We start from the raw sequence: 17574 nt of genomic DNA, 5'->3' as shown, positions 1-17574 counted from the left end.
GCTGGATTTCCAGCTCCTGAGAGGGGTCACTGGAATTTGCATGGAGAGCTGGCTTTCACTGGGGTATCTACATTTAAACCAGTCCATGGCCAGGAGTAATTCTATTTAAATGTGGCCCAGCTAAATTTAGCTCTGTATCCTTCTTTGAGAAAGCATTTGGTTGGGTTAGTAATAAAGCCTGTCCACCTGCTGGTCTTCCTGGAAGACCATTCCCTCTTCTGCTGGAGAACTCTTCCTCAGCTTCTAGAACGAGATCAAAGGACACCTCCTCTGTACAGCCTTCCCTGATTGCCCCCCACCCCCATTAGCTGAGCTAATGGGTCCCTTCTCTTGGCTTTCACAGTGTTTGTCTCTGCCTTTCCCATAGTCACTGTCTTTTGCATGGAAATTTCTAGGTTATTGGACCATGAGCTCCCTGAATGGATTCCACTTGACTTTCAACCCCTAATGCCAGGCAGGGTCTGACACATGTTGAAGGTTCACATTTGATGAAAAAATAAACACATGATTGATCAAGTGAGTGGGTGACTGGGTGGGTGAATAAATGAATGAACAGGTGAGCATATGAGTGAATAAAGTAGTGGGCGAGTGGGTGAATGGATAGATAAAGGGATGAGTGAGTGGATGGATGGATACATGGGTGGATGAGTGGGCTGTGGATGGGTTTAATCATGCTTAATTCCCTCAAGTCCATTCTGTCCTCAACAGCCAAAGCACTCTTGCCATCAGCCGCTATGCTGAAGATTCTCCACCTTTGCTCAGAGCCCTGCATGGTCCCTACTGCTCAGCAAGGGACCTCACTCCATGGTGTCACCTCAAAGCCCCCCTGCAGAGATCCCTTCCCACTTCTCTTCTTTCATATCTCCCCAGCCAAACTGCTTACAGCTCCTCGAATATGCCAAGATACCACCACGCCTTTGCCCCTGCTGAGCCCTCTGCCCAGAATGCCTTTTCCTAATGGTCTTCCTTGTGGGCAGCCAGCTGTTCATCTTCTGAGGATCAGCTCCCCCTTCTGTAGCCTTTCCAGACTCCATCAGGGAGAACTACACTCTTCTACACTTGCATGCTCAGGCTTCTCCGTGTCTGATGTTATCAACTACCTGGACCCTGTCTTTAGAAGCAGGTTTTCATCATGGTTAGAGCACAGGATTCAGGCAGATCTGGGTTCAAATCCTGCTGGTTTTGCCACCTAGTAGCTATAAAAGTCACTTAACATCTAGAAAACTGTTGCCTCTGTGTAAAATGGGAATAATCTTCTCTACCTGTGAGGCTGTTGGGTGGATCAAATGAGAAAATCTCTGTAAAGTGCTTAGCCCATGGTAAGCATTCAGTAAATACGATTGCTTATTGTTGCCTTTTTCTTGTCACATGGCTAGTATAGAAGTTTCTTGAGGACAGGGACTGTTTCTTGGTTATCTCTAAATCGCTGGCACCCAGCACAGGGCCTGACAGGTAGCAAGTGATTATTCATGATGATTGATCATGATTAATGATGGTGAATGAAGGTATAATGGGGGATGAAGGAATAGTAAAGACTAGATGAATAACGAGTGAATGGATTGGGTGAAGAGCAAGAAAGAAAACTCAAGGCTGCTGCTAGTTACCACGTGGCTTCCATAATGTCTTAGTTATGGTGCATAGTTATGCATAGTTATGTGGAGGTGCCGTTTTGGGTGAAAGGAAAGTGGAGTACAGGGGAGGAGAATTGACATTGTTTCTACGTGAGCAATTGGTGGTCATAATCATCATATAACCGCTGCTCCAAACCTCAGCCCCTTTCTCAGGGACCAGAGAGGGATTTGTTCCCAGCCAAGAGCTCATGGGCACCCCCAAGATGGCGCTTGTGTTCGGGAACCAGGAGACACCCGAGCCAGCCTGATGCAGCCAGAGGTTCACTTGGGAGCACGGGGAGGAAAATGGAGAACAGGGGAAGACGCTTTCAGATGCAGAGCTTTCACTTCGGGAAGCAAGAAATGGTGTTGCTTTATCCACCTTGCGTCTGCTCTTGCCCCGACTTTCAGGCCTTGAAAATGTTACTTTACGTGGAATTGCTTTAAAGCTTTATGTGAACCATGCCAGCAGGTTCCTAGCTGTTTTCGAACCTGGCAACTTCCCTAGACTGCTTAGATGGTTCAAATTCTTTTTATCCACTGAATGTTTCCAAACACTTTTGAACTTGCTAGCGGAGTTTTTTAAACACAGATGTTTGAGGGGGAAATCTCAAACCCTTCTGCCACACCTGCCCACATCCTCTGCTTATCTCCTGGGAGCGGGGGTATAACCAAGGCGGGCGCCCATGGCGCAGCCATGGTGGGGTCATCATGACCTCTGGTGGGTCTCCCTGGGCTCCCCAGTTTCCCCACTGGAGAGAAAAGGCCCAACATTTCACAATTCCATAGCAGCAACCCAGCTTGAAATAGCAGCTGAGAAAAAAGGGATTTGTAAGAAGTGGGGCAGAGTGAGGAGGATCCCTGCACCCCTCCTCCCATGCCAGCCTGCCTCTGGACAATTTTGCCAGTGACCACAAAGATGAGTTTTCTCTGAGGCCCTCAGGGCTCCCATAGTTTCCTGGTGCCCTCGAAGAATGAGCAGAGGCGTCTCTGCAGTGACACAGAGGAATGGAATCCCACAGTTTGGGCCCAGTCCTGGTGCGGCAGGGATGGGGATGCATGCCAGTAGCTTCTGCCTCCCACAGTTAGGGAGTCTTATGAAAAGAGAAAACCAGAAAGAGCTTTTATAACCTAATGACCTTGGGGCAGGAAACCTGCGGCCAGAGACATAGCTGTCTCCATGGAACTGATAGGCAAGGTGTCTGCCCTGTTGAAGGTGGTCATTATCATGTGTCAGAGCAGAGTCTGTGAGACCCCAAGCCGGATTCGTCACCCCCAGTGGCACCCGGTGGTACCCACTCACAGCATCTGGCCCTGTGCCTTCCGGGCCACTGTTACCTGTGGGGACAAATGAGGGTGGTTTTTCAACAGGGTAATTAGACCAAATCAAATTCTAGTCTTTTAATGGCTATTAAATGCATCACAAATTCCTTATGGATTCTATTTAGAGAAAGAAATAAGTCCTAGTGAAGGCTCCCTGCCGAGTAGCCTGGCCAAGCGCTGGAGCCCTGCCCCCCGTAGATGTGTCCTGCACAGAGGTTGTGCACAGGTGCCAGATGGCAAGAGCGTGCAGGCAGAGAGGTTCTCAAGGACTGACCGCACACTGGGCTCAGCTGATGTCTGTTCGTGGCCTTCTAGGATCCGAACCACCAAAAGACAAGACCATCATCCTGGAGCAGCTCCGAAAGATCTCCCTACCTCTCTACAGCATTCTCTCTGCCCTCACCATCCTGGGGATGATCATGGCCAGCGCTTTTCTCTTCTTCAACATCAAGAACCGGAATCAGAAGTAAGCCGCTCACACCCTCCTCTTGGATGATGCTTTCTGGATTGACAAAGCTCATGGATAACATGTAGGGGCATCCTGTGACAGATTCACCAGGGGCACAGAAGAAGTTTCCGGGGCAGTTTTCTAAAGTGGTCATTCAGTCACTGGGATGTGATTAGATGCTCCATGTGCATGGGCATGTATGTGTGCACGAGCGCGTGCACATGCATATACGCAGAGTCAGGGCTGCTGGTTGCACAGGAAGGCTGGGGTAAATAAAATCAAAGGCTGGCTATGCTCCTGTCCAGAAGGAAAACCACAGAAGAGGGAATCCCCCGAAGTCTTTGCTCCACCCCCTCGCGTCTTGGGGAAGCATTGCCCGAGGGAATCACTGAGTTCAGTAAGGGACACCACCCGTTAGTACAGCACTTTACAGTCTGAGAAGCTCCTCCCTCCCATCATCCTCACCTGAGCCTGAGATAACTCCCCAGATTTCAGGTGAGAGGACAGAAGCCTAGTGACAGAGGGAGGGTTATTGTCTGAGGCCACATTGCTGTGTGTGGTAGAACCTGTCCCCTGGGTTTCTGGCTTTGATTTCTTCTACTTTTTTTAAAAATTTTTTTCAATGTTTATTCATTTTGGGAGACAGAGAGAGACAGAGCGTGAGCAGGGGCAGGGCAGAGAGAGAGAAAGACAGAATCTGAAGCAGGCTTCAGGCTCTGAGCTGTCAGCACAGAGCCCACCACGGGGCTCGAACCCATAGGATCATGACCTGAGCCAAAGTCAGATGCTTAACCGACTGAGCCCCCCAGGCGCCCCTTTGATTTCTTTTCCACCACGCGTGCTCTTCACTCTCTGAAGGAGAGCAGCTCACCGTCTGAGTTATTCTGGTCAGTCGTGGGTAGAACAGGCCAGCACCCAAGTGGTGGTGTTTACCAAGCACAGCCAGCTTCTGTGGTTTCCATAGCAAATCCCTGTACCCAGCTCTCCGTGTTGTTGGGAAGTCACTGGGCAGGGGCTCAGAGCAGGGATCCCCCGGGGCACAGCCTCAGTGCCCTGGAGCCCAGAAGCCACACTGTGTGATGTTCTGGGCTGCCAGGAACAAGCCTGATTCTGCAGAGAACAGGGGGTTTTGTTTTTTGTTTTGTTTTGTTTTTTCCCTCCTTGCTTGCAAAGGAGGAGCTTGAAAGCTCTAGATTTTGTTGTTTTGGGGTTTGATTGGGTCAAATCTATTTCCTAAAGAACGAAAAGATTTTTACCCCCCCGTTGTTTTATTTTCTATATCACCAATAACACATATACCACCACAAAAAATGGAAGAAAGTTCCGCCTAACTGATGACCATACGAGTTAGCATTTGGCACAAGGCCTGGGCACATAATCAGGTTTCAGTTAATATTAGTTAATATTAGATTCCCTTTCTACAAGTTTCCAAAATACCCATCTTACAGCAAGCTGCCCCTATCATAAGACTAAAGTCCTTTAATTCTTTACCAATTCTTTTGGCCTCCTGTGGAAAATTACTATTACTCTTTCCAGGAGGCTGGCGTCTCTGTGAATTTTTTGACTGGCTTTGCAGATTAAAAAATCTGAAAGAGATAAAAATAAATGTCACAGTAGTTCCAAGCTCCCCTCACTTTTATCTTCCTAAATGCTGCCTATTTGCTAAGGTCCTTTTCCTCCGGGGAACCTGCCCAACTCCTGGCCTCTCCCTTCCCCCACTTCCTGTGGTACTAAGGAGGAAGGGGTCTTAGCAGTTTGTGGTTTGCAAAAGGACCTCCAGGAATCCAGTCTCGTGTCAGCTTCACACATACATGCCTTGGGCAGTGAGATCTGTGGTCGCGTCTTACCCGTGAGGTGACTCCGCAGGCCGAGTATAGGGTGGCCCCACCCAGTGATCCCAGCTCAGAAGCCGTGTGTGATCCATAATTCACACCAGGCTTTTTATCTCTCTCCCACTTTGACACACATTTTTAAAATGTGAAAGCATTAACAGAATGGCAGAGTACAAAAGAAACTGTTGAGGGAACGGACTATGATTCCAATCTGCAAAAGAGTGCCTGGACCATGGGGGCACCTGAAAACCCAGGACATACTGAGTGGATTGTGCAGGGTTAACCAGGCACTACTCAGGGTGGATTCCAGCCAACTGATGGTCTAACCCGGGCCTGGCTTGCTGGACAGCTGGGAGCCAAAGCAGGCTTCCTGAAAGAGGTGAGAGACAAGCATGTAGAGTTTGGGAATATAAAGAATGCCCCCAACCGCAGCCTGGTGAAGATAGGGGTGGGGGTGGGAATAGGGACGCCACTGTCCATTTAAAAAAATTTTTTTTAATGTTTATTGATTTTTGAGAGAGAGAGATTGACAGAGTGTGCGCAGGGGAGTGGCAGAGAGAGAAGGAGACACAGAATCTGAAGCAGGCAGACTCCAGGCTCCGAGCTGTCAGCACAGAGCCCGACACATGGGTTGAACTCACAAACCGGGAGATCATGACCTGAGCTGAAGTTGGATGCTCAACCGACTGAGCCACCCAGGAGCCCCATCCACTGTCCATTTTTATCACCTGATGACTAGAGGAGGTGTTCCCATCCACGTGTGTGACCCTCTTTGTGCACAAGACTGTGCGAGCTCCAGGCAGCCAAAGTGAATACTCGTATACCACCTGGTGACCACACTTCCTGAGCAGCCCCGAACACTCACCTATAGACCTCCCAGGCCTGGCCCCCTCCGCAAGGGGGAGGGGAGTGTGGCCTTCTCGCCCTCATCTCCCTCCTCCCTTAAGGCTGCTGAACTAGAATGTAGAATTCTCTAGATGCATCCTATCTTCATAGCCCCAGCCTAAAAAAAAACCTACAAGCTGCCCCTAGAGAAGTGATAGGTGAACTTGACCGAGGAAAACTCCATGACTAGAATCGGATAGCTTCCGGGGTCCTTTAGTGAGGGCAGAGCGGCCCTTAGTAGCTGGCACAGGCTTGGGGGGCGGGGGGTGTGGAGGAAGCCTGGGCTTACGTTTCTCTCTCCTTTAGCCTTGGCAGCAATATACACGTAGTAGGCATCCAGGAAGTGTTTGCTGGAGGAATAACCACATTAACGGTTCTGTTAACTGTATTGTCTCTCTTGGCAGGCTGATAAAGATGTCGAGTCCATATATGAACAACCTCATTATCCTCGGAGGGATGCTCTCCTATGCATCGATATTTCTCTTTGGCCTTGATGGATCCTTTGTGTCTGAAAAGACCTTCGAAACACTTTGCACTGTAAGTTATTCTGTGTGTTCCGATGGTACAGGATATAAGGTTTTCTTGGTTTTCCATCCTCAAAGAACACAGATCCAAACCCAGAAATGAATGGAAATACGTGAACAGGCAAAAGACAACTCATTCAGCCATTTCTGTAGTTCAACAGGGCAGTATGTCGTTGCTTTCAGACTGGAAGGGACATCAGTATTGCCTGCAACATTAAGATCATGGACTTAACAGGCCACTGCTAGAAAACAGCCCCTCTTGGGGCGCCTGGGTGGCGCAGTCGGTTAAGCGTCCGACTTCAGCCAGGTCACGATCTCGCGGTTCGTGAGTTCGAGCCCCGCGTCGGGCTCTGGGCTGATGGCTCAGAGCCTGGAGCCTGTTTCCGATTCTGTGTCTCCCTCTCTCTCTGCCCCTCCCCCGTTCATGCTCTGTCTCTCTCTGTCCCAAAAATAAATAAACGTTGAAAAAAAAATTTTTTTTTAAATAAAAAAAATTAAAAAAAAAAAAGAAAACAGCCCCTCTAGGAATGGCTGGGTAGCCTGTAAAAGGGAGGGAGGAAAACTACCGACCGGAAAAGGATCGATACCTGGGGTCAGGGTTAGAGCCACTTATTAAGGAACAGATCTGCCCATCTATCTCAACCATTACAGATATGAAGAGATGTCTGTATGTCTGTCTATGTGCATGACTTTGAGTCATATAGAAAAAGAGCCATTATTTTCTTTTTTTAATTTTTAAAAAATGTTTTATTTATTTTTGAGAGAGAGAGAGACAGAGTACGAGTTGGGGAGGGGCAGAGAGAGGGGGAGACCGAACCTGAAGCAGGCTGCAGGCTCTGAGCTGTCTGCACAGAGTCCGACGTGGGGCTCGAACTTGTGAACTTCAAGATCATGGCCTGAGCCGAAGTCGGACGCTTAACCGACCGAGCCACGCAGGTGCCCCAGAGCCATTATTCTCTATTTAAGCAGTGTTTCTCAATCCCTTTTTCCCCTTATTGCTCCCCTATGAAGCCTTTTTAAACTTTTTTTCTAATTATCTCCTCCTGAAAATTTAATACCAAAGATATACTGTATGTTTGTTTACGTACTGTATGTATATCTATAGTTCATGCATGAAAGAGTAGTATTTTCACATTTAAGAACCAATGGTTGCCCCTTGGGAACTATTTCACCCTCACTGAGAATGCATATACTTAAGGAAGCCCAAGACAGGGTAATGTATTTAGTCAATTTTAGAAATCTTATTTTGAAAATTAATTACCATGTTTTGAATATTCACTGCCTCTTTGTTGTTGTTGGTTTTTTTTTTTTCTAAAAGAGTTTACCCGTTAGCAGCTAACAACTGTGTAGAAGTAACTCTCAGTTGAAAATGTCATTGGCTCATTTTGTAAAATGAGAATGAGCAGTTGGGATTTATTTCTGGACTTTGACTACTGTGATCTCTCGAAACTGGGTTAGCCATTTGGGTCTCTGTATTGTCCCAAATGCAATAATTCATCCAATTCCCAGCCTGGAGGACCAGAGCTAGAAGGGATGGCCAAACGATCAGTGTTGGCCAGATTAATCGAAAAGCAACTCTTCAGTTTTCTGTTAAGGTGTTAAGAGCAAAGTAGGCCCTTTTTTGCACAGCAGTCTCTTTTGGATGGGACTTGCAGCTCTAAGGTCTCGGCATCGTCCACTCCTGCACAGTTCTGGATTGCAAACTGGCAGCAGGTGCGGGATCTCTTCCACATGCTGCAGGCCAGCACCCACACCCTGGACTGTCAAGACTGCATCCTGTGCAGAGAGAGCCCCTTCTTTCCAGAAAGACGCTCCTGACATCTTATACCCTCCCTGGTCAGGGGCCAAAGGCGGTTACTGCACAGGTGCTCTCTGGAATTTGACCTGAATCCTACAAACACCAGGTGACGCAAGCTTGGGAGCAAAAAAAAAAAAAAAAGAAAAGAAAAAAAAGGGACATCCCCCACACCGGGGTTTTTTTTTTTCTTTTAATGAAGCCTGACATTCTGTTCTGGGAGTCGCGCTCATTTGTGTGAGGGGAAGGCTGGCCTGGGAAGCCTGGCGAGGCGGTATGAATAAATCATAAAGCGCTTTACAAATCAGCATTAGCTCCGAACACGAGGGCTCGGGAGATGTTAGGCCCCCATTCTCACCATCCCTGAGGATTCATTTATTTGCAGTCAGGGCTGTTTCAGAGGCTCTGCAGAGGGGAGCCCATATTCATGACTGTGGGGAAGAGGCATAGATTAACTACTCTGGACTGAATTGGGTCAGAACAAATGTGTACATGGGTTAGGACTGGGGTCATCTATTTAATAATTCCCAATATCGCTCAGGAAGGGGAACTGAAAGCTTGAATTTAGAGCCTAAATACCAGTCCCCAGTGAGTGCAATTCGGGCTGTGCCCCACCTGCTATTCCGGAGGGGTTGTGGCTCTTTATTTCACTTGGTGCCTCGGATTCTGTTCTCTCTGGGCCTGACAGCCTGCCCACCGGTAAACACACAGCAAGCAGGGAGGAGGTAGAATCAGGGCCGTCTGGTGCAGTGAGCACAGATCTTGAACAGCCCGGGTGTGAGTCCCACCACCTACTCTTACTGGCCCCTGGCTGAGGCCAGTGACTTAGCCTCTCTGAGCCTCAGTTTCATCATCTGTAAAATGAGAGTAACAAATCCCCCTGCGGGATGGTAGTGTGGGCTAAATGCGATGGTTCTGGTGAGGCGCCTGGAACGAGGGGGACAGGAGGTAGGCAGCTTTCTCCCCGTCACCGTTACCATTTCCCGGTATCCTGCTCTGTGTTCTGCAGGAAGTTTTTATAGGACAAGCGACAAGGTAGAACATGAAGCCGCTTCAGGTGGGGAGTAGTTGAAGTCACAGTTCGGTCAGTCCTGCTGCTGTATGAATGCCACCCTTTTTTCTTTCCGTTTTCAAGATGGAAACTGAACACAATGATAAACCATGAACACCACCTCAGGAAGAAACCTATGACAGTCATGAGATTCTGCCTCTCTGGGGGCTGTGCCTCTGCTCAGAAGGGCCATTATGGGAGGGAGGGAGGTGGCTACATGTGTGAGCATGTACTCCCTGCATGTGCGTGCGGACACACACACACACACACACACACAACTACTGCTAGGGAAACAGCTACACTTAGTTCCCATCCCCCGCTCCCTCTGACCCTTTCGGGAATCTTCCCAGCCTGGTTTCAGCAAGTCTTGCAAACAGCTCCAGCTACACTGTGCAGTCTCCCTGGACACTGTGTGGGTAGTGGAATCACCATAGCAACGTGGCCCCTGTGGGCAGGGAGCTGCCTATGAGGACAGTGCTGGGCCTGGGCCAGAGCCCCGGTGCCAGGGGGCTGGGAGGGCTGACTCCAAACTTAACTCGCTGACCTGGCTCGGGAAATCCCAGCCCCTGGCAACCCAGAGAGGGAGCAAGGTGGGTGGGGAAGAGAAACGGCATTTTTCTTCCTTGTGGAATCCTAGGCAGAAACTCCACATGAGTGTGGAGGGGTGAGAAGGGGTGAGAAGGGGCTCTGCAGTGACGATGAGGCCCAGGCGGGCTTAGATGCAACAAAGGTCTCAACAGTTTCTGGGGCTTTCAAGCATTGCCAGCAATGCCACGTTACCCCCCCAGGCCTGAGCCCTCACGAAACTCAGTACTACTATCCTCTGTGATTCACCAGGCCCAGCTTGCGGCCACCTGCAGACATCCCTTCATATCCCTCAACCTCCTGATGGGGTGAGGTTCATTGTCTCTGCCTAACCAGAGAAAACCGAAAGTCTGCTGTACCTGGCTAGGTGGCAGGACTGAAGTTTGGAACTAGCTTTGTTGGACTACAGAGATGTCTGAGGCATTTTGTTCTTTTTAAGAAATATATATATATATATATATATTTATAAAAAATATATTTTTAATTGTATATTTATATATAAATTTATATATTTATTTCATTAATATAAATATCTATTTATTTATATACATATATTATATATATATATATATAAAAGAAAAAATATATATCTTTTTAAGAAATATATATATATTTGTTGCTAGCTGGTTCATACCAGAGAAGCAGGTCCACCAAATTCTTAGGGATGTGGTCAACATTTATCCCAACCCAAAATTTGTCCATTCACATTTTTAAACCTTGGGATATCCTTCACATACCATAAAATTTACCCTGTTGAGGTGTACAATTCAGTGTTTTTTGTAGATCTATTCATTCATTTTTGATACATCCCCAAGTTTTTCAGAGTACCTAGCATATAGGAGAATTACAGACTGCTTGTATTCAAATCCCAGCTACACCATTTCCCAGCTGTGGGACCTTAAGTTACTTAATATCTCTGAACTTTAGTTTACTCCTCCTCCATATAATGGGCATAATAATAGGGTTGTGAGGATTAGATGGCATAGTGTCTACAAAGCATTTAGTGCCTGCCTCACAATAAGATTCAATATATGTTAGCCGTTTTCATTAAGAATGAGTGAGTGAGTGAGTGAGTGGGGGACGCCTGGGTGGCTCAGTCGGTTAAGTGCCTGACTTCGGATCTCACAGTTTGTGAGTTCGAGCCCCGCATTGGGCTGTGTGCAGACAGCTCAGAGCCTGGAACCTGTTTCAAATTCTATGTCTCCCTCTCTCTCTCTGCCCGCCCTCCCTTGCTCAAGCTCTCTCTCAAAAATAAATAAACATTAAAAAAAAATTTTTTTTTTAAAGAATGAGTCAGTAAGTGAATGATGGGAGTATGTCCGGATAATTGTGTTCCCCCACGGACATGGCTAAGAGAGACACTGATAAAGCTGAGTGAACTTGGGTTGAAGAAGAGGCTGGAAAACTGGTGTTGGTGCTGGTCAGTTGGATGTAGGTTACGTCGTGACAACTTCTGGCCTTAGGTGACCTCGCTTTGCTAAAACTGGAGCGGGGACAGACTTGCCACCTAAGTCAAAACCAAGCTGCTGCACTTCTGACGCCCTGAGTGCTGGAAGGGGCCTCGGGCGGGGCAGGCTGGGAAGAACAAAGAATGGGTAAGGAAGGTAAGAATGACGCAGCTGGGGACTCAGGGCTCTCCGACATGAGTCCCTGAGTCCCCAGACGTTGGAATGTGACACGAGAGCTAGGGGGGGCTGGTTCAGCCCAGGGCCACTCTCGTGGCAGCTCAGAGGAGCATGGCTTAGCTGTAGATCTCCCTCCACTTGCTGACAACCCTGATTCCTTTTCTTTCCAACTTTTTATTAAAGTATACACACACATACACACACACGCGCGCGCACAAGTGTGTAGCTCAATGAATTTTCACAAACCACACTCAGCTGTGCATCCAGCATCCTGATCAAGAAACAGACCATCTCTAGCATCCTCTTCCAGTCCATACCCCCCTCAAGGGTAACACCAGCCTGTCTTCTACCTGCACAGATAATGTGCATGAATCACCTGGGGATCTCGGTGAATGCAGATTCTGGCTCAGTAGGTCTGGGGTGCACCTGAAACGCCCCATATCTAACAAACTCCCAGGCCACACCTAGAGTACAAAGGTTAAGTTTAGAACCCTGCTTTATTTTTTTTTGTTTGTCTCTAGGTGTGAAGAGAAATGGAAACACCAGAAACCTTGTCCCTTGAGCATCAGTTAGGGGAGAAAAGGGGTTCCCCCCGCCGCTGCTGGAATCCCTGGAAGCAGAGCAGCCCCATCACGGGGAGGCAGGGTTGGATTCTGGGTCCTGAAACGTGCTCTTAGCCGTCCACACCCTGCTCATGAGAGGTGTATGAATGATCTCAGGATGGGCAGCAGCTGGGAAGGGTTGAGGTGGTTGGGGCCCAGGCACCGGATTCAGGGGTCATCTTCTAGCCCTCCTGGGATACTAGGATTTTCTGACTCTGACTCAAAAGACAAAGGCTACCTAGGAACATCCACCTGGCCTCCCAGTAAATTCAAGTCTAGGAAGAATGAGTGATGTTTTCAGTGAAGATGCCATAAACGTCAGTGATAGCTTTTGCTTGAGGATTTTTTGTTTGTTTGTTTGTTTGCTTGCTTGTTTGTTTGTTTGTTTGTTTGTTTTGAGAGGGGAGAGGGCGTGAGCAGGGGGCGGGGCAGAGAGAGGGAGAGAGAGAATCTGAAGCTGGCTCCCAGTGCAGGGCTCAATCTCACGATCCCGTAAGGTTATGACCTGAGCTGAAATGAAGAGTCAGTCATTTAACCAACTCAGCCACCCAGGTGCCCTGAGGATTTCTTTTTGAAGCATTTGAGAGATAACCCGGTGTAATAATGTGGTTGGGGGCTGTTTCAGCCTGTGATCCTGTGCTTTTGTGTCTGGCCATGGTAGCGTGCTTTGTGATTTCAGAAGGTGGCCGGATGGCCGGGCCAGGGGATGCCCAGAGTGTTTGATGGCGGCCTTGCCTGGCAGGTTCAGGTCGGCAGAGAGAGGCAGCCACAGGGACTGGAGCTGAGCTGACAATGCCTTTTGGAGCCACCCGGAGTCTTGGAGAGGCTGCAACTCCCCTCTTAGGGCAGTGACCCCCCCCCACCCCAGCTGCTCTGTCCTGGGCCATCCAAGGCCTTCAGTCGTGAAGGGCTCCCTCTGGCTTCGCAAAGGTGGCTAAGAAGGGCACCAGAGGCTCCCCAGACTCTCCAGCAAATGGTGGGCAGATGCTCTGCTCCTATCCCACACACCTTGTCCTATAAGTCATTCATTTACATGACAACATTTCCCAGGCACCTACTTGTGCCAGGGCCTGCAGGCACAGGGCTGGCTGCATAGACCACTGCCCTTAGGGAGCTGGCAGCATAGACGGGAAGATGTAGGTAAACAAACAACTACCATTCAGGATGTTGTATGCCCTGATGGAGACAGGCCTACAGGAGGGAGTGAGGTCCAAAAGCGAAGGGACAAATCAGGGCAGACTTTAGATAGGGGAGCCCTCAGAATTTTTGGAAGTCCTAAAGGATGCCTCTTACTTGCCTACAAATTTCATAGCAGCTGCAACCACTATGGTGCATCTACGCTCCCTTCCTGTCTTGGCCCAGCATCTACTCATTTGCATCCTCAGCCCCTAGAGATGCAGGAGGGGCCCCACCCGGCACACACCCACACCCCATGCTGCCACCACCCATCTCGGAAAACATCGCACATCCAGAAAATACACCAACTTCTGGCAGCCGAGGCACCTGCTGGGGTCCTGGAGGGAAGGGGAAGGAAGGCCTCTTCCCTCACTCTGTGCTCTGTTGCCTGAGCCAGGGCCTCCAAATGCAGCTGTACATTCTGTGCACTCTACAAGGGTGTTGGCATCAGGGGCAGTGGGAGCTGGATTTCATCCTGTGATCTGCTCACTTCTCTAGCTGGGAGGGCCTTCAGGAGGGAGCTCTTTCAAACAGGGCCCCAAGCGGGTGCCTCTCAGAAATTCCTCCTCCCAAAAGGGAGTCCTTTCTCTGATTTGCCCCAGGGCTCCTAAGATGCCTCCGCTGGTCCCAGAGTACCCCGTTTGCGCCCACCATCTCCCATGGCCCCCAGAATCATACCCCCCTCCAAAAGGCTTTGCTGTATTCCAAACCCCAGAGGGCAATTCCTATTCCAATCTTGCTCACAGGACCCTGGGCAAGACAGGGGCTTCTGTAATAATTTTTGGAGCATGCTCCTCAGAGGCTTATTGCCTCAGGACACACACCAAATCTCTCCACCACCCCTTGCCCCAGGAAGATGTCCATAACGGAGGCTTGGGTCTTGCTTTTGGACAGTCTGGGTCTTCTCTCCCTGCCATCTCACTATTGGTTGCCTGGGTTAACGATCAGAATGAAACAAAAGGCCCTTTTTTGGAACGTTCCTGGACAACAGGAAGGCGGCTTGCCCCTCAGCGTCCAACCAGCCACACCAGAGCTCCTCTTCTATGTGACTTCCCGGCCCAGAGCCCACATGCCTCTGTAGTGACAGGAGGCCCAGAGCACGGCAGCCCCAGTGCTGTGTCAGAACAGACCTGCAAGAGAGGCTGTGTGTCCATTTGCACGCTGGTTCCCCCAAAGAGCGATGAAAGCCCTTCCTCTGCCGGGTGGGCCTTCCTGAAATCAATTGAACAAGCAGCTGAGCAGAATTGTTCTGGGCATAGATTTTTCTTTCCATTTGGAGATGTGGCTGATTGTTTTTTCCCTTTTTCATAGTTGAGACTGATATGGGTATCACCTGCCTCAAGTTTTCCCTGCCTCATGGACGTCTGTGTTCAAGGCAGTGTGCAGGGGAGTGGGTGGAGGGCGGGGGGTACTTTATGGCTGAGGGGAGAAAAGAAAGACCTTAATGGCAGGAAAGTAAATATGTTTAAGGCTTTGGGAGAAAAAGTGAAGTAGCTATTTGTCTTGTGTGGATGAATCAGTAGAGACTTGTATTAGAAGTGACATATTGGAAACAGAACCCTTAGAGCCCCTCAGAACCTTCTGGTTTATTTGGCATCATAGAGACACACAGAAGGGAGACACTTGGAGGCATCATCAAGTAAGTGCAGGAAATGCCTCAGTGCAGGAGATGACCCTACAGTGTTCTGGCTGGGGGTCTGCCAAGTTCTACTTGAATATGTGGAATGATGGGGGATCTCACTACCTCACAGAATATTTGGGGTAGAAGGGACCACGGATGCCATGAACTCAGCCTTTTTTGCCTTCAAATCCTCCAGTTCCCTCTCTGGTCTTCCTTTTGTGTGCTTGGCTCAGGCACATTTCTGGTGACAAAGAGCTTATTACCTCCTAAGCTGGCGCATCCAGCCTGATCACCTGCACCCCACCCAGCGCTAGCTCCAGAGATTTAAAGGTGAGCATTGTAGGCCGTCTCCCCCAGTAGCACTATCCTGTGGGAGAGGCAGACAGATAATCAGATAGACCGCATTTCAGTTGACCAGCACAGCAGAAACGTGTGTGAGGGCGCCAGTCTCAAAGAGGAGGCAGCTATGATCTCCCTGCAAGGTCTGGAAGAACTTCTCAGAGAAGGTGGCTCATGAGTTTGGATTTCGGAGGACAGAAAATAAGAATTTGTGAAGGAGATCAGAGAGAGGAATGGCATTCTGGATAGAGGACATAGCTGGTGCAGGAGCCAGAGCAGTTTCGGGGTGGGGGGAGGAATGTTCAAGTAGTGAGGAATTACTTGCATGCAGAGCGCCCCGTGGAGGGTGGCAGGAAAGGTGTGGGGTGGTGGGGTCACACCCTGCTAAGACCTGACCTTCAGTGGGGCAGCAAGGGTTTAAACCTAGGAGACTCGCTTAGATTTGCGTTGGAGAACAGTACTGCGGGCGGGGGGCGGGGAGGGTGCAGGGTTGGATGGATGGGCAAGAGGCAAGGAGGGTAGAAAGTCTGGGTGGAAAGTGAGACAGAAGCTGGGCTTAGCGTTTGAATAGGAGAGTGAAGGTGGGGAGGATTCCCCAGGGGGACTTCGGGGTCCCTAACTGGGTGACAGTGGATAGTGTGGATAGTGGCACCACTCCCGGAGTTGGAAGGAAATGGAACCGATGGACTCAGCTTTGGCTGTGCAGTGTGAAGTTTTATGCACAGCTAGGTGTCACCTAAGTCTCCGGTGACAGTGGGCTATGCAGGTCTGGAGCTCAGAAGCTGGGGAAGACACAAGAGACGTGTCAGCACAGAAAAAGTGGTTGAAGCCTGAGAGTGAAGACACTAACCCAGGGAGAACGCTTAGAGGCAAGGAGGGTCCAGGTCTGAACCCAAGGGTCCATTTGCCTCTTAAAGAGATGGTGGAGGAATGGAGAGAGAAATCACATCCCTTTTGCAGAGGCCTCTCCCAGCCTGGGAAGGGCAGCTCTGATGGTGGGGGTCCCACTGTCTTGCTTTCAGACTCTTTCTTCCAGTCTTATTTCATCACGGTCTGAAGAGCTGTCTTTAAATCAGATATGAACACCACAGCGTGCAAGGTGACCCACTGGGATTGTCTTGCAGAAGAGTACAGCTTTTATTTATCTTTGTTTTTTTATATAGAAAAATACGAAAGAAATTCAGCCTTCCTAAGGTTTAACACTTGGACTGGCCCTGGAGTCCCGGTGCGGCAGGTGTGTCCAAGAATCTGATGCAGGAACTCTCCAGAGAACAGCGTGGTTGATCAATCCATTATGCGAGACAGCAATGGGCCATTGTGCCAAGGGTCCCCAGGACAACCCCCAGTTCAGTGATTCACTAGAAGGAGTCAGCATATGGTTGCACTCACAGCAGTGATTTATTACAGAGAAAGAACATAGAGCAGAATCAGCAAAAGGTAAAGACACATGGGGCAAAGTCCGAGGGAAACCAGGTGTAAGCTTCCAGGAGCCTCTCCCAGTGGATCACGCGGGACACGCTTAATTCCCAAGCAATGGATGGTGGCGACACATGTGAAAAGCCATCTCCCGGGGAGGCTGACTAGAGACTGTTCCTGGAATTTTTAGTGGGCACCGGCTTAGCACATACCAAAATTCCAGGCTCCTGGAAGGAAAGCAGGTGTGCAGGAAACCACGGTGTGTGCACAAACAGCTCAGGCAAATTGTCACCTCTTATCATTGAGGGGATGGTGGGAACCGTCCCCACGTCCAAGGTCCCAGACAGGCCAGTGGAGAGCCGACCTTGTCACCAGGACTTTCTAAGGACGGTCTCAGGCCTGTTCTGTTAACCCTTTCCTGCCCAGGCCCCCTCAGCCATTCTTCACTTCCCACTTATGGCAACATGTTGCCATTTTCAGATGCCAGGTTAGACTGATATTATCAGGTTTTAACTAAATTGTATTATTGGGTCTTAATGAACTGAGTCTTCCAAAACAGACAAATCACCCCAAAACGATTACTTCAGAGAACCCATAAGTCAAAGCAACTATAATAATGCAAAGCACGTTGGAGTGACACTTCTACCCAAAATAAGAGATCTTTGTCAGCCACATAAAAATCAAATGATATGATTTCATCTCCTACCATCCTTTGGTAAATTTCCACACTGCATTTATGTTC

The 17574-nt window shown here is 49.1% G+C and overlaps 1 protein-coding gene across 1 annotated transcript in view; it reads left to right on the top strand.

The window, feature by feature from the left end:
* The window catches only part of GABBR2 (gamma-aminobutyric acid type B receptor subunit 2), a 349107-nt gene that overhangs the window by 262976 nt on the left and 68557 nt on the right, over window positions 1-17574 (top strand). Inside the window, exons 10-11 of the mRNA XM_086683581.1 lie at window positions 3249-3399; window positions 6503-6635. Of these exons, the coding sequence (XP_086539707.1) occupies window positions 3249-3399; window positions 6503-6635 (284 nt within the window). The remainder of the gene's footprint in view (window positions 1-3248; window positions 3400-6502; window positions 6636-17574) is intronic.

This window comes from Puma concolor, chromosome D4, assembly GCF_028749965.1.
Source record: "Puma concolor isolate L17-30 chromosome D4, mPumCon1.1.hap2, whole genome shotgun sequence".
In the NCBI taxonomy this organism is placed as follows: domain Eukaryota; kingdom Metazoa; phylum Chordata; class Mammalia; order Carnivora; family Felidae; genus Puma; species Puma concolor.
This window is presented reverse-complemented; position numbering and strand designations above follow the sequence as displayed.